The sequence below is a fragment of the Hippopotamus amphibius genome, chromosome 6 (assembly GCF_030028045.1).
Source record: "Hippopotamus amphibius kiboko isolate mHipAmp2 chromosome 6, mHipAmp2.hap2, whole genome shotgun sequence".
NCBI classification, from domain to species: domain Eukaryota; kingdom Metazoa; phylum Chordata; class Mammalia; order Artiodactyla; family Hippopotamidae; genus Hippopotamus; species Hippopotamus amphibius.
Genome location: NC_080191.1, coordinates 49,040,160 through 49,063,969, shown reverse-complemented (window position 1 = coordinate 49,063,969; position 23,810 = coordinate 49,040,160). Strand labels below are relative to the sequence as shown.

The following is a 23,810-nucleotide window of genomic DNA, read 5'->3' as shown; positions in this document are numbered from 1 at the left end:
ACTGTGGCTGCCTGGAGTATGAGGAGGGTTCTGGGACCACAGGTGAGCACAGCAGGAAACAGTGCCAGGATCCAGAAGCTATCCCTGCCATGGCCACACAGAGGAAGAAAGGCCACTACCTAGTACAGGAACATCCCAAAGAATGCCTCCCAGTCAACTTTCCCCAGTAGAATGCCCCTTGGATTTTGACACCCAAACTTCAAAAAAGTACATATTTCTCAATGCAGTATTTTTAGGCAGTATCTATATAGAAAGACTTTATTTATATCAATATTTATGTGCCTAAAATCAATGTAACAACTTTAATAAAATCAAACACAGGAAAATAACAAGCAGTGTTGGCTGAGCATGGGGAAGCTACCAATCTCACACTCTGCTTATGAAAGTATAAACTGGCACAAACTTACTGTAGGGCTCTTTAGAAAAATCTATTTAATAGCATTTATATGTCCAACTTTCACAACAATTTCAAGGAATTCTAAGAAGTGATCCTAAGGGCATATTAAGAAATGAACAAAAAGACATACATAAAAGAATTTTAACAATACCGTATTTATAAAAGCACAATAGAAGTGGAAAATTGACTTAGAACAGTGTAACAGATCATTTAATTGAATAGCTGTCAAAAACCTTGTCAGAGGAGAATATACAAAACAATATAAAATTTTTGATATTTTAATATCACATACACATGAGTAAAAGTGGATATGAATGCCAAAATGTTAACATAAATTATTTATGGGGAGAACAATAATTTTCTTTGTACTTTCTCTCACTCCATCTCCTATGTCTCCTGCATTACTCTTTTACATATGTAGGAAAAATCTCCCATAGATCTACTGAAAAGAATAAGTGAGCTGATGTCAGAAGGTAAAGAAGTAGGGTCAAGGCTAAGGAAGACAAAAGTTAAAGCCAGATTTTTGTTGTTTTCTTTAAGTTACAAATAATCTAAGTATATTCATAGGCTATGAAAGATTGGTCTATTATATCCAATATTTCAAAACAAAGTTAGAATATATTTACTTTCTGCAAAAGATGATCCTTCCTCTTAGATAATTTCAATACTCTGAAACCTTTTGCCAAATGGGTTATTTTCTTTAATACTAATTTCTTATACTCTCTCCTTCATATGCATAATCATAAATAAATAAGAACAAATGCTCCTATCAAAGTGATAAAATCATTTTAACTTAAAAATTTTTGATGTATATACCGTATAATTATCTATCATTTAGCTACATAGCTATAAGAAAAATAGTTTTATATAAAAACATAATTACTTACTTTGGCACTTTTGATGTGTTGAGAAACCTTTTCAAAGTTTCTATTCAATTCAGCTAATTTGGGCTCAACAAGCTCCCTGCTTGAGCCCCCACGTGCATTCATCAAAACAACAGCTTGATCGCGGACATTTTCTACTTGGCGGTCAGCATCATCCAGCTCAGAGAGCAAACGCTAATTGTAAGAAAAACAAAATTATCACATGGGAAAATTCAAAACCAAACATGGGTGCAATGCTAACTCAGAAGTAAAGGTAGTTTAAATAAATGTCTGAGATTCCTAGTAAGAGATTTCAGCACCATCAATTTAAATAAGAGTTGTTCATATATTATGACTCATTCACATTACATAGGAAGCATTTTCAATCACTACCAGATTGGATAAAACTTTCCTTTGTAATTGAATAGTCTGTAAGATTTATTGTGTCATTTCTTCAACTGTTTTATTCTGAGTTGTAAAGCTTCTTGAGGCTGAATAAAAGAATAAGTGGCAAGGAGTAGACGGTGGCTTCTTTTCCCCTAGAAATATTGTTTATCACCATCCCCCTTTCCTCGGTAAAGAGGAACTGATTTGGAAATTACTTCAGTATTATCATTTAGGTTTTAACTAAAATATGCAACAACATTATGCAGTTTTCTCAAGCTAACTTCACAACTGTCATTAAATTCATTCTCGGGGCTAAGAAAGGATTGCAAATACCTGCCTCAGTATCTACTTCATCGATAAGTTTTTGAAGAGTGTTGGAATTCTCTCAAGAGTATGGCTGTATGTGGATTTTGAATGAAGTCTTAAAAATACGCTAGCTAATCTGTATGCATCTATAAATCCTGCAGATGTTTTCCTCCTGATTTACCAGAATGATCCAGCAATGCACCCAATTAGTTAATACATGGAGCCTAACCCAATGTTCTGAAGAATGTGTGCTACTTGTTATGGTAGCTGAGAGAAAATAAGTAGTTTGAGGAAGTAGTTTTTAAATCAGTGTATATAGATAGAAACAGAAGAACATCAACTTAACTTGTAATTTTTAGAATGTATTCTCTTGCATCTAAATCTGATTGTAATTAAAGAAAAGAACAGCCATTGCTTTTCTCAAATTTTGCTAGCTGTGAGTGATTCTTGAAATTCTCTTTAAGAAAAATCAAATGGAAAGAAATAGTTTGTAAATAAGGCTTGGCTTTCATGAAAAATTGTTTAAAGATTATGTTAAAAGGATTTAATAAATTCACTAAAAGTATAATCGTGGAAATGTGGGAAACATGGTGAGTAAAGGAAACTACCTCATTCTTCAAAGGTTTTATAGAAGAACAATTAAACATTTTTAAATGTCTTTGTTACATATGAACCATCTGGTGTGAAATAACTCTACCTGTAACGTCTAAAGGACCTGAAATAACTGTATTTTGCTGGTCACAGACACATTCTTTATTGTTTGCAGGTTCCTCATAAAATCTTTAATTATGTACTGTTTCTATCATTAATAAGCAACTTAAGGGAAAAAAAAGATTCATTCAGTGATGTCTGCAAAATGCTGAGAAAGTACATTTGTAACCTAGAATTCAATTGTTCACCCATGCCTGACATGACAGAGGGTTTGAAGGAAGGACTGCTGGGGCCTGAGTGGTAAATAGAAAAGATTCCCAAAGAGGAATTCTTAAAAGCTAGGTTTGACCTTCAACTTTGAAACTAAATGCAGAAACACAAGAATGAATAAGGGGTACTCGAGGCACTTTTCTGAGACTCTGAAGCCCCGGAGACAACAATTTCTTCTTTGCTGAACACCACTGAGCTAGAGTATCAAGAGGCTGAGCAAAGTGAAGAAGTTTGCCAGACTTCGTGCTTCTCAAAAAGTATACTATCTTTTTCATAGAGCTGATTCCTCTGAAAAGCTGGGTCGGGGGCAATATGCAGCAATAAATGAAAGCCAAATACTCATTCTGAAGTCAGTTTTGTTTTCTATATTGCCACCAAATTTGCAAGTCATTAAAAAAGTAACTAAGAAGGACCTTTCTCTAACTAATGACCCAGCATTCAACTACCTTGTATGACAAAATGGAGAAGTATTTTTTATAGCTTATTAAATTACAATGGAAAAATTTTATTAACAGTCACATAATGTGGTGTTTTTAAATGCTAATTCTTACCTGAAAGGAATGGAACAAAAAATAAGCTAAGACAAAAAACAAACAAAAAAAGACTGATTCAGTTTATCCCACCAACATCAAAGCTAATGAATCTACTTCATAAGAAGCAAGTAACTTGGAGTACTCCTCGAGAGAAAAATAACAGCAAAACCTTCCATTCCCAGAAGTGTTACTGATCCTCTATGTTTGCTACCTTCACAATTTCTTCCTGTTTACTTGCTGGTTTTTTTTCAATCTCATCCAACAGCGCTTCAGCTTGATAAAGCCAGGTGCTTATGTGAGCAACATTTCCATCAAATATTTCCAACTGGTTTTGGTGGTTCTAGAAAGGAATTAATAAAATGCTGATGCAATCACCTGAAATATTTAAGACAACAATCGTAGAGGACATTTAAAAGACCTTCAAAGTGCTAACTGTGCACTGAATTTCAAGAAGAATCTCCACCTTCCTGCAAAACTCTTCCCCAATGGAAAAATCTCACTCCTTAAAAATGTACACTGTGGTTGAGCACTTTTTAATTTTAATTTAGATCTCAATATAATGAAAAGCTGAAGAAGAATAAAAGATGAAAGTTTCTTTTTGAATTTCATTTTGTTTTAATCCCTATTCCTCATTCTTATATTACAAATAATCCCATTGGTCCCTCTTTGATTATATTTGTTAAAATTCATTTAAGTAAGTAATAATATTAAAAAGTGATTCAAATACAGTTGAATAAGATTTTGCCTGCTCAATGGACTGTAAGTACTTAAAGGCAGGGCCTGTGTCTTTCCACCTCAGTACCATCAGCACTTAACATTACACCTGGAACAGGCCTCAGTGATATTTCCTGAAGCAAGACATAACATGTGATTGAGAGAATACATTTGAAAACAGAAGCAAACACTTAAGCCGATTAAAAGTGGGCAAAACTGCTGAGGCTAAGGCAAGAATTTAGAACTTGATGAAAAAGAGTAGGGGAGCCTTGTGATGAAATCAACAACTTTTAGAAGCTATATTTTATAAGACGAAGGAAACTAGAAGAAACTGAGAAGTGTTTAAAAACAAGGAAACAAATTATTAATCTATAATATGGAAAAATCACTGAGAAAATAAAACAGAACCAATAAAGGTCATAAGGAAAGTTTTGACAGTGGTCTGGATTCTAAGTAAGAAGATTGATAAACACCAGACTTATTTACCTCGATAACGCAGGTAAATCAAATGTTCTAAAAGAAGTAGAAAGATATTATTTGAAAGGAGAATTTAGAAGGTACAGACTGAAGAAGACAGAAGTAAGGGCCATGAGAATGTGGAATAAAACTAATTACAATAAAAATGAATACATAAAATATTTAATGAACATATTCTATGAGCCAAGAATTTCACATTTGTTATTCAACATTTAACAACTCTGTTAGATATGTTCTTTTAATCCTATTTTATACATAGGAAAATTAAAGCATAGTGACATTAAGTAATTTACCCAGGGTTATGAAGACAGTAAGTCACAGATGAACTCTGGATATGAATCTGACAGACCAAGACGTAAACCCACCAGCTTCAATGCCTTATACATTCTGATTGATTTCAATAAATATCCAAATGCACAATAATTTATTTTTCTCTGTTTCTATCCATTACCCCAGTAATCCTATGAATTTGGGAAAAGTTCTATCTCAGATATATCAGAACAAATAATAATTTATAAATAAGAACTTTTTATGGGAAGAGAGGGTACGGTTGCCATATCTTCATTGTTAGTATAAGAGGGACAGAAAACCACTATGAAATTAAATGGTCACTATTTCCATGAAATACTGGTTAACAGTGTAGTGGTATTGATATAACCAAAGACTAACAACATATAACATTTAACAATTACCATGATCATAATAACACTAACAAAATTGGTTGTTTTCAGTATAGTTATATAAGAACCCTACATGATTTATGTCATATAATCACAAAAACTGTGTGAGGTAGAAATTATAATAATGCCCATTTTACATGTGAGAAAACGGAGACTTAGCGTTTAAGTATTGGGTGGGCCACCCATAACATGACCAATGTTATCCAGCTTGTAGTCAAACTTTAACTTAGGCCATCAGATGCTAGAACCTGTGCCCTTAACTAGTACACCAATATTAGAATATTGCAAATATTATATATATAGTTTATAATAGTATGAAAATTAAATACAATGTCATTAAAATGTAGCAAATAAAGTACATTTGCTAAGATATTAAAGTACACATTTCTATATATATCACAAATGGTTTATTACTTAATAGAGACATTTTGAACTCTTTCTAGTTATTATCTTTTCAAAGGAAAAGATAAAATGTAGTCTAATGAAATTAATTCACAAGCAAAACATTATTGTGATAAACAGAAAATAGGACTTGGAATTGTAATCAAAACTGTATTCGTTTTTACATAATTAAAGGAAAGAAGATTTCACCACGAAATTGTTCCTGAAACATACCATCAAGGTGTTGCACCAGTCCTCTGTCCAGGTGCGAACCCGGCTCCACCCGGCATTAAGGACACAGAGCTTCTCTTCTAAAACAGGCTCACTGCCCTCGATTAAATTCTGCAGGGCAGCACTACTCTCTGTGATGGTATTTAAATCAGCTTTTCTCCTTTCCAGATCTTTCAGAATATTCTAGAAAATAAAAATTCCAAGACCTACTCGATCTTTTGGAACATTATAAAAGTTTATACAACCTTCATTTTTAAAAAATGTTTCTTCCACGTATACATGACTCCCTAGATAACTTACACATGTCAAAAGTTCACAAGATTACACAATTTACTAACTTGATGACAGGTTCTGTTTCAAATAAAAATTTAATATTTAGTTATGCAAATATCAAAGAATGTAACAGATGTTGAAAGATAATTATTTCATTTATTTTGAGAATAAATTCCATTCATTACACACCAACACCAATTATCTTCATCAAAACTCTAGAAGTAATGAATCTATTTCATTTTCAGTAACTACAAGCTGGCAAAGCAGGACTATCCCAGAACTCAAACTTCTAAAAAATTCATAATGAATTTATCTCTTTGACTACTACAGGAAACTACTGATATGCACTATATTTATTTGTATGGGCTACATCCTGTAACTAGATGACTTAACATATAGTCTGTTTATAAGCATTACAAAAAATATTTCATCTTGTACTGTACATCATAGGAGAACTAGTGCATCTAAGCTTTGGTTTTACAGTTGTCATAACATGTAAAGCTAATACTCTGGATGGTATTATGATTACTTGATTCTCACATTTATAAGTTTGACCAGGCAAAGTGTGCAGTCAGAGAATTACAAAGAGAATGTCAGGTTCCAAAATTAAAACTACAAAGTTCTTTCAATCAGAAAGTAACATGCATATATCTACCTTACTGCTATTGCACCTTTTTAGAACAATATTTAAATAAATCACTTCAAGGAGCTCAAGTCTACATTTAATCTCACATCATTAAATCACATTTTGAAAGGCATAAAAACTACAAATTCGCAAGTGAGCCAAGGTGTAAGGACTCATTTGGCCACATCAGTGACTAGTATATTTGTAAAGACACTGAAATATTTCTCTCAAGTGTCCTCCAGCAGGGTGGGGAAAAAACAAAAACAAAACAATACCCACAGCCATGCTCTCTGCAGTTAATAACTTTCTGCATTCCTTCACTGGCTATGGACTGATTGACTAGAGTAGTCTTTAAAAATGATAAGAAATAATTAACTACAAGCAATTAAATTTAAACAGTACACACACTATGTTAATAGATTTTATCATAAAGAAAATGGCTACATTGAAAATAATGATTTTTAAGCTATGGAATAAAAACACAGAAGTTCCAGAACGAAGACACTATTTAAATTTTGCATTGAAAATAATTTTACATAATATTATAGTGGAAATACATTAAAATGTTTTGAAATATGGATGCTTCTTAAATCTGATAGCACAACATTGAAAAAAAAGGGTGATTATGTTATATACTAATGTCTCATTTGGTTTACTCTAGTGAAGAGAATGTACTATGAATTCATGATTTGTATATACCATCTTCATTATTTCACATCTGAAATAAGATTAAATGGGAATTTAAGAGCTCCAAAGGAAACAAATTTATCATTACTTACTGTCTTGACCTTAAAAATGATGAGAATCAAGTGAAAAACTAATTGAATTTGTGAGTGCACAAAGATGTACGATTAAAAATTAAACATGCAAAAATCAGTATAACTTATGCAGAAGCGAAAGAAATTAGTAAAAAAAAAAAAAAAGCTAAAGCATACTTTTTACATACCAATAAAATCAAATAAATATGTAGGAATAAACTTTTTTGCATATATGACAATGTTTACAATGAAGAAAACCCAAAGCATTATGTAGGAGAATTTGGGGGGGAAATGAGACATTCCACATTACTAAAAAGACAAACATAACAAAGATGTAAATTCCCTTTAAAACAAATTTATAAATGTAAGCAATTCAAATCAAAATTTCTAACAGAATTCTTCTAAAAATTTGAGAGTAATAATTCTAAAATTCATATGAGTATATACAAAAGAAGAAACATAAAGTCAGGAAATCCTGTCTTTAACTGCATGTTAAAATATATTATAAAGCTGCACAGTTAAACAGTTGAAGAGCATTTCAGAGGATCAGATCAGTGAAGCAGAAAACAAAGAAAAGTAATAGGCAAAAAGAATATATGAATTGAGCATGTCAAATCAGTGGGGAAAGGATAACTACTCAATAAATAGTGCTGAAACAACTGGTAAACTATTTGGAATAAAAGGTTAGCGCCTTACCTCATTATATACACCAAACTAAATTCCAGAAGGATTAAAGCATTAAAGGTAAAGAGATGAAACTATAAAAGATCTAGAATGAAATATAAGTAAATAATTACATAACTTTTTGGAGTAGAGTTGGCCTTTCTAAGCACTAGAGGCAGAAATAATTAAGGAAAAAAAAAATTTATTCTTTTAATATATGTGTTTTTTTAAATAAATAAATGTGTTTTTTTTTTTTAAAAAAAATAGAGAACAGAAAGGAAACTACAGTGGCAAAAAACAAAAAACAAAACAAAAGAAAAAACAACAACAACAAAAAAACTTTGCACCAATACACAATACACTAAGCATTAAGAATTGTAACAAGTAAGGAGCTCTAAATTAAAAGATCAAACTCTGATAGAAGCTACAAGTGGCCTATAAACTAATGGAAAACGTTCTAATTAAATGACCAAAACGTTATTTGCCTACCATTGTCAAAAGTGTAGTTAAAACAAGAAAGTAGGAATTCTCACTCACAACATTTCTGAAGGACAATTTCATAACATGTATGACTTTAAAATGGATATATCCCTTGACCCAATATTTTTAGAGCTAAGAATTTATCCTTAGGAAATAATTATGAATGTATGATGTGATTTAGCCACAAATATATTCATCAGAGCATTTTTTACCACAGTGCAAATTGGTAATAATTTAAATGGACATGAATGGAGGAATGGGATAATAAAAAATAGAATATACAATGAAATACGATTCCTATCTCCAATGTGTGACACAAAAACACTCGTAGGTAAAGGAAAATGTTAAAGATATAAGGCTTTTCAAGAAGGTCATGAAACAACGATACAATATAATTCTTTTTTAAAATATATGCTTGTGCCTTTATGTCTACATGTGCCTATAAAAAACTGAAATGATAACAGGGTATTCTTTGATTAGAGATGACTTTTGCTCCTGTTTTTGTTTTTGTTTTGTATTACACTATGCAAATGTCATGCAATTAGTTTATATCACTTATGGTACTAATAAGAAAATAATGACTTTCAAAGTGTATTATACAAAGAAGATAATATTTCCTTGAAAATTTTAACAAAAATAAAGCTCGGTGCCTTTGGTTGGCATTCATCCCCTGTAACCCACGAATTCCAGTGTTTTTCATTTCCTTCATACATCCCTTTTCACTTCGCACAGCCCATGGCAATTATACTTTTCATGAGCTATTTTCTAAACTGCAAACATTCTTTCAAGTGACTAACATCTTGACTTTCTGACAACAGTTATCTCCAAAGACCATTCAAATTAGGAGTTGTATTACCCCACAACCTCATAACACCTCCTCTTCTAGAGAGGATGTCAAAACTGACACCTGTGGCTTTATGTAAAGTTCTGTCACAGTAGTGGTCATTTATTTTCAGCACTTATCTCTAGTATGCATGCTTCCCTCTTTGAAAATAAATTCAGGAACAGAATGCCTCGGTAAAAAAAAGGAAAAAAAGGAAAAGCTACTTTGTGTTTCATTAGATTCTTTGTCCACCTCAAAAGAGAGAACTGGCAAATCAACTCTCTAATCTCTGTGATTTCTAAGTAACTTCAGGGCTAGAAAAAACACTTGGATCTTTTATTAATTTTTTTTGAAAATTCTGTTCCTATGCTCTTCACACCAGTTAGCTTGCAACAGAAAGATTAGTTACTGGTATAAAAGTTACTATAGGAGAATTAATAAATAAATTCAGCACAATACTTTGTGAAGAATGAATACCCAAAAAAGTCACTGCTTTCGAAGGTGATCATTATAATGTTTTCAAGTACAGCCTAAGCATAATGTACAAGGGCTTTGCTGAGGAGCCACGTGAGTTTAACTCTTTCAGAATCAAGATAAAAATATCTTCTGAAGACAGCTGTGTTTTTAAAATATTCTTATTCTTCTTTCTCAGGACAGAGATGCGGAAAAAAGAATGGAAAAAAGAAAAGCCTATATTTAATATGAAATGGAAAGAAATGACACCCACCCCAAATCTCCCTGACCATAATGCCACAAATCACACCGGCGTAATATTGGTGGTTCACCTGAACTGCAACTTACTTTAGCCCAGGAAATTTCTGTATCCAAGTCACCAAGCAAAGTTTCTGACGTGGATTTCTGCACCAGTTCAGTTTCAGTAACAGAAAGCCATTCAGAGAGAGAAGCAGCCTCCTTCTTCATTTTTCGAGCCAACTGAGATGCTCTTTCCAAATCCTGTTTTCCCTCTGTCACCTTAAAGAAAAAGAGCGCAAGAGAGATCAACATGAGTGGGAATGAATCAGAACATTAACTAAAGATCTGAACAGATTCATATTTAACCCCCAAGACATACCTAACCTTTATCTCGGAAACCTAGAATCACTTCATCCTTGCAGACAACATACTGTAGTGGTTACATGTCAGGCAACCCTGAGTTTTCACCTTAGCTCTACCACTTACTTCCTAAGAAACCTTGGTGGAGGTACAGCCCTCAAAATGTGGCTATGAGTTTTCAGTGAAAAAAATTATCCGCAAAGGGCTTGACCCAGTCCCTGCAGCAAAGTTAAGGAATCAATGAATAGTATCTTTTATCATTTTGAACAGAAGATGCCTTAAAATCCTCTCAATGAGGGATTGTTTAAAAAACACACAAACACACACGTATTCTAGCAATGTGCGGGGAAAACAGCAAGATTTTTTACAATCATATGTTTTACAATTAACCACTTAAAATACAGTAAATTGACAGAAAGCAAAATGAACAGAACTGATATTTATCAGACTCTTAATACAGTTCTCGTATTGTGCTAACAAATCTACACATGCTATACAATAAAACCCTGTGAAAGGCACTATCTTTTCCATTTAACAGAACAGGACAGTGACGCTTAAAAAGGTTATGGCCATGACCAGGGCAGCATGACCATCAGAATGAGCCTGGTCTGACCCTTTGCACTTATGATGGTACTCAAACTAAACAGTCCTTCACAACCTAACGCAGAGTTGACACTTTAAAGGATGTCACAACACAATACATGCACAAAAACATGGTCTTCCTTTCAAGTACACATATGTATATTCGATATCATTACCTAGGTAGTAGTAATGTCATGTATGGGAAGAAATTTTTTTATTTAGATGATATAAAATTTCTTAGATATAAAGACCAAATTTTCTTAATTAGTAAAACAGGATTACATTTCTTTTTTACTGGTCCCATAGGTTCAGTTTTACTCTTTCATGTCTCAAGGACTGATTATTATTAAATTCCTTCTTAAAAGTGAAATTTTTTTCCTATGGAGTTTAATTAAAATTCATGACTCTAAATTAATAGTACCTCAATGTAGAATTTAGGAGACAAATACCTGAATTCTATTAAAAGATATTATGATATTTATCAGACTTTGACACGCCCAGGCAACTACACAATCATCCTAAAACTTAATGCTACCAAAGATTTCTGTATACCAGGAAGAAGATAACTCACAGTTCAACTTATAACAATTTACACTCTTCTCAGCCTTATCAATACATTTTAAGATGTACTGCATATTGAATTAGGCCATATCCAGTTATAAATCTCTTTTTTTTTTTGGCTGTGCTCTGAAGCATGCGGGTCCTAGTTCCCCGACCAGGGATCGAACCTTCGCCCCTGCAGCAGAAGCACAGACCTTAACCTCTGGACCTCCAGGGAAGTCCCTCAAGTTGTAAATCTTTTACCTAACCATTTATCCCCTCTCCTTGGATATGCAACCATTCTCTGTCAACAGAATCATTCCTATCAGGTGTGAAACATGCTCAAGTGTCCATCTGTTTCTGTTTCTCTCCCTCTCTCTCTTTCTCACACACACACACACACACACACACACACACACACTTCCTACTTTGGCCTCGCCTCTCCTAAGGACTTCCCTCTCTCCCACCTTCCCCATACATATTCTCAAAACAATTCCCACCTCCCATACATACTTCAAGCCATGATATTCTGGCTTCTATCCCTATCACTGCACAGAAATTGTCTGCTAAGCTCAACAATGACCCTAATGGCAATAGATCTAATGGACACTTTTAAGTGGATATCATATTTAACTTTCAATAATATTCAAACCAGTAGCCTACACTCATTCTCAAAATACCCTCCTTTCTTTGGCTTCCCAGACCTAGCACTTTCTTGGTGTGCCACCAATTTTTGCTACGCACTGTGGTTTCATATATATTATATACGCATAATATACTTTGTAATGTAATATATATTTCACATATATTTTATGTACATCATAGAATATAATGTATATATTATATATACATAATATATGGTTCCTCAAAAAATTTAAAAAAGAACTACTATATGATCCAGCAATCCTACTTCTCAGTACATATCCAAAGGAAGCAAAATCACTATTTTAAAGAGATATCTGCACTCCCATACTCATTACAGCATTATTCACAATAGCTACTGATAGATGAATGGATAAAGAAAATGTGGTATATGCATGTATATATATATATCTATACACATACATACTTTAGTTTCTTTTACAAGCTCATCTTCCTAAAATTCCCTCCTAAATGATGTAATCCCTCAAGACTGAATTCAGGCCCTTTTCTTTTTTCACTATAACCTCTCCCTAGGCAATCACATCATCACTGAAGACTTTACCACTTCTATGCAGATGACTCATAAAATTTACATCTTCAGCCCAGATATATTCTCCAGACTCGAATAACTTTGTGAATATCTGACGTATGCAGTTACCTCTCTCAAAGGCACTTAAAATGTCAACATGTCCAATACACGCTTATGATTTCTCCATGCTTCTGCCTTTCCTTCCAGCACTCCACCCCAATGACAGCACAATGATCTTCCACATAATCAAGCCAGAAACCCAGGAGTCATCCTTCATCTCTCTCTCCTGCATTCCCACATCAGATCCTTTACCAAGTCCTACTCATTTCACTTTCTAAATATGTCTTTAAAAATTGGCTCACACCATCTCCACTGCTTCACCCTAGTTCAAGCAACATTATCTCTCATTAAGAGCATAACAATGACCTCCTAACTGGTTTTCTCACATCCATTCTTCTCTCTCTGCAATCCACCCTCCAAACTGCAGTGTGTGACCTTTTAAAAAACATCTATCTGAGCATGTTATCTCCCTGCTAAAACCCAGCCATGATTGCTCATTGCTCTTAAGACAGAGATTAAAACTTTTACCACAAACTCTAAGACACTAGTAGGATCTGGTCTCATCCCTTCTCTCCAACACCATGTTCCCACACTTGCTCTCTCTGCTTTAGGCACACAAATGTACCATGCTGCCTCCTGCCACAGGGCCTTCACATACGCTGTTCCATCAGCCTCGAAAGCTCCTCCACTGGTTTCACCCAGGCTACTCCTATTCATCCTTCAGATCTCAGCTTATGCACCACTTCCTCAGGGTAGCTTTCCTAACCCAGAGTGAACCAAATCCCCCTTTACATATATGCCTAAAGCACTACATACATTCCTTCATAACATTTCAGGCTGATATTCTGACATTACTTTGTGTGACTACTTAATGTTTTCTTCTTTTATTTCTCTCAGTTCCATTAGGCAGAGAGATAACTTATGTTTTTGCTCACCACTGTATCTCTGTCTGTATAACTCCTCACACACAGTAAAGTCTCAATTGTGCTGAGTGAGAAAATGACTTAATTCTAAAACCATAATCACAGTTAGAGATCTGGTATACAAACCAGCCACACCATTCCCATTTATAAAATGCCCAGTCAATTAATAAATACAATAATACTTCACAAATAACTTCAGCTGTATAATATACAAAGAAGCTCTCATATATGTGTTCCAGATATGCTGTGTATCAAAATGATACACAATGTATCACACCAGTAATCTAATCTTGCAGAAGTGAGGTCCAAATTGCCCAGGAAATGTAGGACTGTTCCTTCTTTCTAAACTGAAAGTGATCACAAAATTTCAGCTAGTATTCTCTGGGCTTGTGCTGAAGCTTAGTTAATATTTAATAACCAAAGAAGGGTCTAATATATTCTCTATCACAGCTTTTCAATATTGATGAGAAGGTTTCACTTCCACACATTTTTTATTTGTTTCTTTTTTTGTTTGTTTTACCTTGTTTTTGCTTCTCTGGTTTCAGGGCAGAGAGTCTCAATAAGAGAAGACTTTAAGCCTGTTGGATCCAGTCAGTCATTCACAGGGCCTAACATCTTCCCCATGAATTCACTAAAATGCCCAAATTATAGATGTTTCTTGAAAGAATTTTAAATCCCGCTAGATTAATGTGAACTTCCTGTCACTTACTATTTATTAGAGTCCTAATGTTTTTAACATTTCTCAGTAGATTATTCAATCTAGAAATCCAAGGACCAATAACTTGAGTTTATACAGAGACTATTATTCACAGAGTTTCCTTAGAATAACTTATGAAATGTCACTAGCCATTGAAAATACAGAAATGAATCTGAATTAAATATTAAAAATACATTTCTATGTCACTATTCATCATTGTAACAGTAACACATACATTTAAAGAAATATAATGAAAATTACTGGAATAAATGAAAACATATATTATTGATGCCATAAAATTCAAAGATGCATTCCCCCAAAGGTGAAATTTTAAAATACATGAATAAGAGAGACAGAGACGGGCAGCGCACTTGCTCTGCTCACCTGAGCACCCAGGTCATTGTAGAGAACCTTGAGAGAAGTCAGCTGCTCATCCATCCCCTTGGGGTTGTCGGTTTGCTGTTTCTGAACAATGTGCCTTCCTGTTTTGATTACAGTCTCCACTTCAAGCTTGACTTCACTCAAAATTTTATAGAGTTTCTTAAAAATAAAGCATGACAAATTTTACATATTAGTGAAAAGGTGCTGACTAGAACCATTTCAGAACATGACTTACAAAGATTGACAGCTAAGAACTAACTATGGAGATCAAAAGGTTTTATCTTTCTCAGATCTGGTTCAAAGGATAAGTAAAATGAAACCAAGGTTGCAATAACTTTTTAAAATCAGGTAAGAAAATATACTCATAGAGATCATACTTATTTTATTTAAAAAAAAAACTCAAACACGTATCTTTAAGGTTTATGATGGTACTTGATAATATGAAAATTTTTTCTACATAAAATGGGAAAATATTAGGAATAAAAATTGAATGTCTAACATTTTTTTAGTTACATTTTTTAAAATCCTAAATGCTATTACAAGAAAAAAGCCAATGCTGGCTATTTCTGGCTGTTGGAATTTGGAAATATTAAGATTCATCTTTTTTCTTACAATTCTCTGAAGTACCAAGTCTACCACAATGAGCACATATTAGTTACACAGTGAAAAGACGTATAAAAACTAAATACATCAAGATATATATGACTGTAGGAAGTCAAAGTTATGTGGGTCAAATTCAGAGCTGCCCTCATCCTCGTTACTTTGAAACTAAAAAGCTTTATTCTGGGCAGGTTCTCTTAGCTCCATTCATCATAATCTAGACCTGAAACACCTCATGTGAAACTGTCACATAATAACAGACAATGGACTAAATTACACAAGGTCAAGGACAGTGCTTGCTCTGCTCTATATGTCATTAAATAAATATTTACAGTCATATGTGCACATGCGCACACATTATATACAAAAATTCATCCTACTTGTTCATTCTTCCACCCATTCCAGCTTTCAAGTAATCAAACAACCTTCAGTACGTAACAGACACATGGAGACTGCAATTTCAAAAAGCACAAAGAACTCTTCCCAGGCTTTTCTTGCCTCAACACGTGTCATCTTCAGTTTTTTGTGACTCTTCTCAAGCAGAACACTAATTCTAAGATTATGCATGTTTGGCCACGTTATTTTCAAATTTCTATGGAATTGAGTTTTAAAGTTCAAGACTAAAATAGTAATAAGGGCTTTTAAATAATTTCTTCTTTTACATCATAGGTTTAAACTCTGACTTAAAATTTCATTTTCCTAGAGAATGATTTTTTATGCTATAACATTTCTGACATCCATTCTAAGTATAATTTCTTCTTTCACACTTTAGGCTTAAACTTTATAAATTAAAATTTTACATTTTACTTCCCTTGAGAATGAATTTGCTGTACACTGCAATATTCCTGACATTCATTCTAATATGGGTCTTCTAGCTAACTCAAATTTATCCTTTAAAATTTAGCAGATTAGTCACATTCTGCCAAAGCCTCCCCTAACTTCATACTGTGATTAAGATATGTTTTCTTACCTTTTTTAAATCATGTTATATACATGTCTATTCTAGTTTCCTTATCTCATTACACTGTACTAATTGATTTTACTCTCTGCAGGCTATCTCTCCTATCTCTTCTAATTTCCTGGGAAGAAATGACCACACTTCTAATTTTTCAACTTGTTTTTCATCATATATTCCTACTCTTAGCACACTTTAGACTGACAATTATTGAACAAACCATGTATATAAAGTGCTAGAAGAAGCCATATCAGCGACAGGAAAACCCACTGGACACATTAACCACCCAATGGCCTCACCATACACTTGTCCAAGTGGGTCTGTATGACATCAGGGTCCACATCCTTCACATCCAGAACATGAAGTTCTGCTTTCACACCATCCAGCACACGCTTGCAGTCAAGCATGCGCTGTTCAAAGTTAGCAGGCTTCTGGAAAAGCTGGAACTTTGTGGACACCTCTCGAAGTTTCCTCTGTTTGCAGAAATGAAAATAATAAGCAATTCACATCAGAATGATAATCTTTCTCAGCAGACAATATTAGCATAATACATACTGCTAGAAAGCTGTAAAATAAAGCACCAATAAAAACATTCTTTAAAGGAGCTCAGTGAAGTTGCCTGATCACCTTGGGGAACTGCACAGCCCAGTGTCGTGAATTACTTGACGCTCAGTGTCTCAGTATGAGATATAATGAAAGGCTAAGCTAGCCTTGCTAGAATTAAAACTGCATTAATTTTGTCTGTTTGAAAAACACAGTTCAGGAACCTATAACTCACAATGCCCTTCATCACAAGCTCACAGTGAACGTCTTTCTGCATCCCCCATTGAGGACCTAAAAGGTACTGCATCCCATGCACTCAGGCTGCCCAGTGTACCAGCCATACCTTTACAGATGGAGGCTCTGAGTCAATGGAAAAACCCACACAGAGTGAACTTCTAAAGCTAGATTGCACTCTCTTCTCAACTTAACTAGAGAACTCAGATCCAATAGTTTCCACCCAGGCAATAATTTGTTTCTGCTGCCCTGCCTGGGATGCAGTGCACCTTCAACACATCACTCCCATCCCACTCTCTATATCATAGAGAAGACCAAAGCCATCCAAGTCATCAGCTCTTTCTCATTTTCTTTTCATGCCCAATAGGCTAAAAATAAAAAGGAAGCTGCCCTCCTCCCCCTTCACCTGCAGCACATCCATCTGACTTCCTCCTCTGGCAGTCCGGCCTTCTGGGGAGCTCGGAGGCTGAGAATGTGTATTTCTTCTCAACTCCTCGAGGGTTAGCTCGTGGGCTGAAATCTCCGCTTGGATTTTCTACAAAGAGATTAGAAAAGGGAGAGACAATGTCTTTTTTTTTAAGTCTCATAGAGTCATACAACAGATAAGAATATATTGACCTCTATACAAGCTTTAATAAGTGTGCATATAATAATAACACAGGCCACCTGTATTGTAGGACTGCTGTGTGCTGTTCACAGAGGTCTTTGAGTTTGTCATTTCGAATGTTCACCACTTATTTATAAAGAGGGAATTTTCCCAATTTCATAGCTAAGAAAATATAATTTTTAAACAATGATAATTTGCTAGTATCTTACATGAGAACCCCCAAACCCACATGCTGCCCTGTAAGTAAGACCGGCCTTTCTCACTGACTCTCGATTGGGATGGCAGGAGGGGCTGCTGCCGTTGCAGGTGAGGAGACGATTACATATGCTCTCTTTACAACTCAAATCCCCTCACATCCACGGTAGTACCTGGGCTTCCTGCGGAACTTGGAAGGCATCTATCCTGTCAGTCAAGTACGTTGTGAGCTGTTTGTCCAGCTCCCCTAAGCTCTCCTGCAAGACCTGGAGCATGTGGTCAGTTTCCCGCAGGACCTGGAGTTGCTTTTCCAAAGAAATCTGCTTGCTCTCTGCCTACAGGGGGGATAATTATCATTAGTCGCTCAGCACAAATATAAACAGCTAATATAATGAATATAAGAAAACCCTTATGCGATAACTATTAAGAAAAGGAACATACTACAAAAGCACTACTTGAAGACTTTGGCCTGCATTATAAACAAATTATAATTAGCAATGATAACAGTGAAAAGGTCCTTCTAGTATCTTATGCAACTTGCAGGAAATTACTAATTTTTACTTCTTTCTAAACAAAATGACAAAATACAAAAATGCCCTTAAGAGCATTGTATTAAGTGAAATAAGTCAGACAGAGAAGGACAAATACTATATGACCTCACTTATATGTGGAATTTAAAAAATAACAAAAACAAAATATGTTCTATTACATATATAATATAATGTTATATGTCAATTATACCTCAATAAACATAACATATTAAAATAAAGGAGAGAATAAAAATATGTCATTTATTACAAATTTAGGGTATTTAGGCCTCAGCAATAAACCTATAGATAAAAATATAAAATACAACAAATGTCTCTGAATAGAGTGAACATATGATTCTTTTTCCAAAGTTTAAAAAAGTACTATAGATGTGTATGCTGTTGAGCCACTGTTTATTGCACTTTTGGGTTAAGGCTGATACTATTCATGATCTAAACATCAATAATTTTTTTTTAATATGTGTTTGAAAGCTTCTAATATGCCCCCAACTCTCCTATGAAAACAGTCTCCTTTCTCTACTTACTGATATGGACATGCACGTTGTGATACATTCTGAGTACGTATCTAAGAGACTGGCATTTTATAATAGCAGCTTATGTCAAATTCTGATGGCTTTAACATCTGCTAGGAAAATAGGAGTTATTATTCTTATATACACCTACAATATGATCCTTAAAGGAAATCAAAAAGTTCATAAGTAGAAACAATCCCACAGACAGATTTTTTTAATCAAGTTCTGCCTGTGTTATAAGTGTAAGGTCTGCCCTCCCCTACCTCGTATTTCAATGTCCTCAACACTCCCACTGGTTACCGACTTTCCCCTTGGTGTCTTGGAGGTCAGCTCCAAACCATAAACATCTAATGGACACTCACAGATGGCCCGGCTCTTACCAGGCGACTCAGTTCTTCGTACCGACTGTTGAAAGCCTCCAGTTTCTCACTAATTATGTCATCGAGGATCCCTCCATCAATCAGAGTCTGGCCAAGTTCCCGAATCTGGGTGCGATTGTCTGCTGGATGTCGCAAAACAGATTCTAGAGCCTGGGCAGGGATGGGGGAAAAAATAATGCGTTTACGAAGGCAAAGCGTATCAAGGATTCTAAATCTTTTTCTCAACAAATAATTCCTTTTTCTAAGAAATCTACCTAAGGAACAAGATCATAAATTATTAATTCACAAAATACCCTGCATAGTATTAGTAAATACATAAAATTGAGAACTCCACACGAATGATGATATATGATAATTCCATAAAAATAATTTCGATAATTACTAGTTACATGGGGAAATGTTCATGGTATGATACAAAGTTTAAAAGCAGAAAACAATATTATACAAATAAAATTATCTGTTATTAATTATATTACTAAAAATAGGTACTTATTTTTCTATAACATAAATAAAATGCAAGGCACTGTTTTATACATATACTTTATACATAAACCTAATTCATCATCAGGCTAAATATTATTCCCATATTACAGATGGGAAAACTGAAGCTAAGAGAGGTTAAGCAATTTGCCATCATACACAAAGTAAAAAGAAGAGCTAAGATTCCAACTTGGAACCAAGGTGATTATGAAGCCCTTTGATCCAGTTAGTATAAACTGCTACCTTCCAGCATGTATATATAAAAATAATAAAAATAATTCAGAAGAAGTACACTAAATTGTTCTAAAGTATTACCTTAGACTTTATACTTTTCTCCATTTTCCATATTTCTAGGATGTACATGTCTTAACTCCCATGTTAGGAAAGTATGTGTTTTTATTTTTTTTTTTTGAGGTTAAACTTTTTTATTTCTTGAAAGTTACCAAATTTGGGTGTCATGAGCATTTAATTTATGCATGACCCATCTAACTTTTATTTTTTCACAGCTCATTTAAAATTTCTTGTACTTTTTTTTTTTCATTTTATTTATTTTTTTTTGAGGTACACCAAATTCAATCATCTGTATTTATACACATATCCCCGTATTCCCTCCCTCCCTCGACTCCCCCCCACCCTCCAAGTACGTGTTTTTAAAATAAGCTTCCATAATATTATTTTAATACTCTCAATCACTCACTATGCTATTTTATTTGAGAAGTGACATCTTTTCTCCAGCAGAGAATGTGGCTCCTGGAATTTAGGTACCACATTTGACTTCTTCTTTTTTTTTTTTTTTTTAAGATTTTTTTGATGTGGACCATTTTTAAAGTCTTTATTGAATTTGTCACAATATTGCTTCTGCTTTATGTTTTGGTTTTTTGGCCATGAGGCATGTGGGATCTTAGCTCCCCAGCCAGGGATCAAACCCACACCCCCCTGCATAAGAAGGTGAAGTCTTAACCACTGGACTGCCAGGAAAGTCCCTTGACTTATTTCTGACCTTTAATCAAGTCATCTACTTAAATACTACATCACATTCCTACAGTTTTAAAAGCATCTCCCTCTTTTTTTTTTTTTTTTTTAAGAAAATCTATTCTTTTCACACTTAATCCACCTAAGAAACAGTTATTATCATGTGTCACACTGTGCTGGTAACTGAGGAACAACAAAAAGTTCAGGCACATTTCTTAGCCTCAAGGAGCTCATGTCCAGGCTTAGGGACAGGATCCCAGGCCTCAGACACTGCCCTCTCCAACCTGTCCTCCAACTTTCCACATCTGAAGACAACAGAGTAGGAGCCACTGTAAACACAGTCCTTGCCGTATCTAATGAGCAAAAATAACTTTATGAAGAAACAAGAAAGCAACTGTCCTAATAACGTAAGGCAGAGTTTTATCCAGGGACTGGTAAAAAACAATCTGGAAATTCACTAGAGTGCTTTATGATGTCTAAAATGTACTAATTAGCAAACAACTAACCACCTCATGAGGCTGGGATAGCGGGTCACCAATAATCTAAATATACATGATGTATAAATACTTCAGGCAATGGAAGAAAACACAAGTTACACCGAAAACCACCAAGGAAGCAAAAGTGTTTGCTGGCATAAGGCACTATGTTCCTTGTTTGAATACTCATTCGAACTTATTGCAACAAAAAGAACCACCCAGAATGCAGGATCCCACCTCCAGGGTTTCGCTGACAGCATCTGTCTTCTCAGGCATGGCCTCTGTGCTCTTCACCCGCTCTTCCAAAGTGTTTAGCCAGGTGGTCTCAAGATCCAAATAGTGAAGCAGTTCAATCCAACAGGACCATACCTCCTAAAACAGGCAGGGAAAAGTTGGACAAGATAAGAAGCCATTTAGAGATGTGGTGCATCTCTACTGCTGCACATTCTCTCTAATCAAGAATAATTTCATTTAGATACAAGTATAAATGGGCATTTAGAAACTGATGAAGCTGGAATTTCAAATAAATGAAATAAAATCAAATTCTTCAATTAATTGCATTAGACCAACTGGAGGGAGGTGGGAGGCAAAGAGATCTGTTTAAGTGTCAAAAATAAAATTATATAATTAGTTGAAGAAACCAAGAGGAAAACATTATTAGTTTTTTTTTTTTTAATAGAAAAGTAAATAATACTCAGACTTGCAACACTTTTCAACAACTATACAGGAAACTGGAATTCCCTGAGGGCCACCCTCTTCCAACTGAGAGCTAATGGGTTTAAGCATTTGATGTAGACGCTTTCCAACTTTTTTCTAAATCCGTATGAATGTGTCTTTGTATGAAGAGAGCCACATTTTATCCAAATTGGAGTTTTACTATGCTTACTCTATTAGTTGCAATCAACTTACTCCCCATTTCTGTGGGGACGTGGGGGCTAGGGCATGAATTTATCCTCTGCTTCCTAGGAGCAAAATTATGGGAGGAACAAGCCCCTTGGGAGGAGCCTATTGATAAATTTGGAAGACAAGAGTTCAGCACGGAGCCTCCTGGGCTGGTCCTTTCTCAGACCACTGACTGAGAGAGGATACATTCCAGCATGCACCCTGTATGAGGTATACTTACCAGGTCAGGGGTCAGCACTTTTTCTATAAAAAGCCAGATATAAATATTTTAGGTTTTACAGACCACATCTGGTCTCTGTCACAAGTTCTTCTCTGTTTATTTTTTCTGTGTGTGTGTTGTGTTCAACAACTCTTTAAAAATTAAAAACATACAAACCATTTTTAGCTCCTGAACCATACAGAAACAGGCCACAAACCAAATCTGACCCTTAAGCTGTAATGTGCCAACCCCTGGCTAAGACGAAAAAAGGAAAAGAGGTATCTGGTCCCCAAATTTCTATAGGCAGAAAGCAGGCTGAGAAATCTATTCAGCTGCAAGAAGAGCCCTATTTCTTCTGGGAAGGGAAAGACGGCTCACAGAGAAGCTCTCCCAAGAAGCAGCACTGTCCCTCCCTAATCAAGCAACAGTCCCTCCCCCTGCGAGAGGGGGCCCTGACTGCACGTGCCTGGCTAGACTTCAGAACTAACAGCATTAGATTTCAGAGCACTAATACCAGTGCCTGCTAGTTTTACCTTCCACTGCCGCACCATTTTTGAAGGGGAATGTCCGCTGAGGTTTCCCTATACTTATCTCACCACTGTGTTGGGTATATGGGGTGCAGATAACGTATCATCTTAGAGTCCAGGTCGCCAGGTGGAGAGGTGCCACACCTACACAACGGCACCTGAAGAAACTGTTCCAAGGAGCCACATTTGCATGTGGACCTGATGCAGATGGCAAAATACTGGATTCTGAGCTTGATGCTGTACTAGGTAAGACCTTAGGAGTCCCTGGGAGAGTATAAGAGTATCTTCCCTGTGGAAGGAATGTAACTAACCTATGACCAGAGAGAGAACTCTGCTGCATTAATGATGGCCACAGATTTATTGCAGCTACTCCCATGAAACGGTGACATTGTTTTCTCCTCTCCTAGAATGTGGGCTGGCCTTGTGACTTGTTTAGACCAAAAGAAGGCTACAGAGGTGATGCTGTGTCCAAGTGCAGACCTAGCCTTTAAGAGAACTGGGAGCTTCCGCTTTCTCCCTTTTAAAAGCCAGCCGCCATACTGTAGAGAAGCCGTAAAATTAAGAGACCATGTGGAAGGAGACCTGGTGGACAAGAGAGGACCTGAGTAGAAAATCCATAAATCACATGGAGCAGAACGATGCAGCTGAGCCAAATCCAACCTCAGAATCATGAAAAATAATAGACGGTTGTTTTTGTAAGCCATTACGTTTTGGCAAGGTTTGTTACAGAGCAATTAATAACTGAAACATACGTGTATGT

The 23,810-nt window shown here is 35.1% G+C and overlaps 1 protein-coding gene across 10 annotated transcripts in view; it reads right to left on the bottom strand.

Annotated features, from left to right (window-relative positions):
* UTRN (utrophin) overlaps positions 1 to 23,810 on the bottom strand; it is a 501,139-nt gene that overhangs the window by 297,366 nt on the left and 179,963 nt on the right. For 7 of the 10 annotated variants that reach the window (XM_057739402.1, XM_057739406.1, XM_057739409.1 and 4 more), the window contains 10 exons: positions 21,659 to 21,793; positions 19,476 to 19,643; positions 18,227 to 18,388; positions 17,658 to 17,786; positions 16,774 to 16,947; positions 14,923 to 15,078; positions 10,314 to 10,484; positions 5,894 to 6,073; positions 3,619 to 3,747; positions 1,285 to 1,455 (listed from right to left, as the gene is read on the bottom strand). In XM_057739402.1, coding sequence (XP_057595385.1) covers positions 1,285 to 1,455; positions 3,619 to 3,747; positions 5,894 to 6,073; positions 10,314 to 10,484; positions 14,923 to 15,078; positions 16,774 to 16,947; positions 17,658 to 17,786; positions 18,227 to 18,388; positions 19,476 to 19,643; positions 21,659 to 21,793 — 1,575 coding nt within the window. The remainder of the gene's footprint in view (positions 1 to 1,284; positions 1,456 to 3,618; positions 3,748 to 5,893; positions 6,074 to 10,313; positions 10,485 to 14,922; positions 15,079 to 16,773; positions 16,948 to 17,657; positions 17,787 to 18,226; positions 18,389 to 19,475; positions 19,644 to 21,658; positions 21,794 to 23,810) is intronic. The other 3 variants (XM_057739404.1, XM_057739403.1, XM_057739411.1) reach the window with 1 other exon arrangement.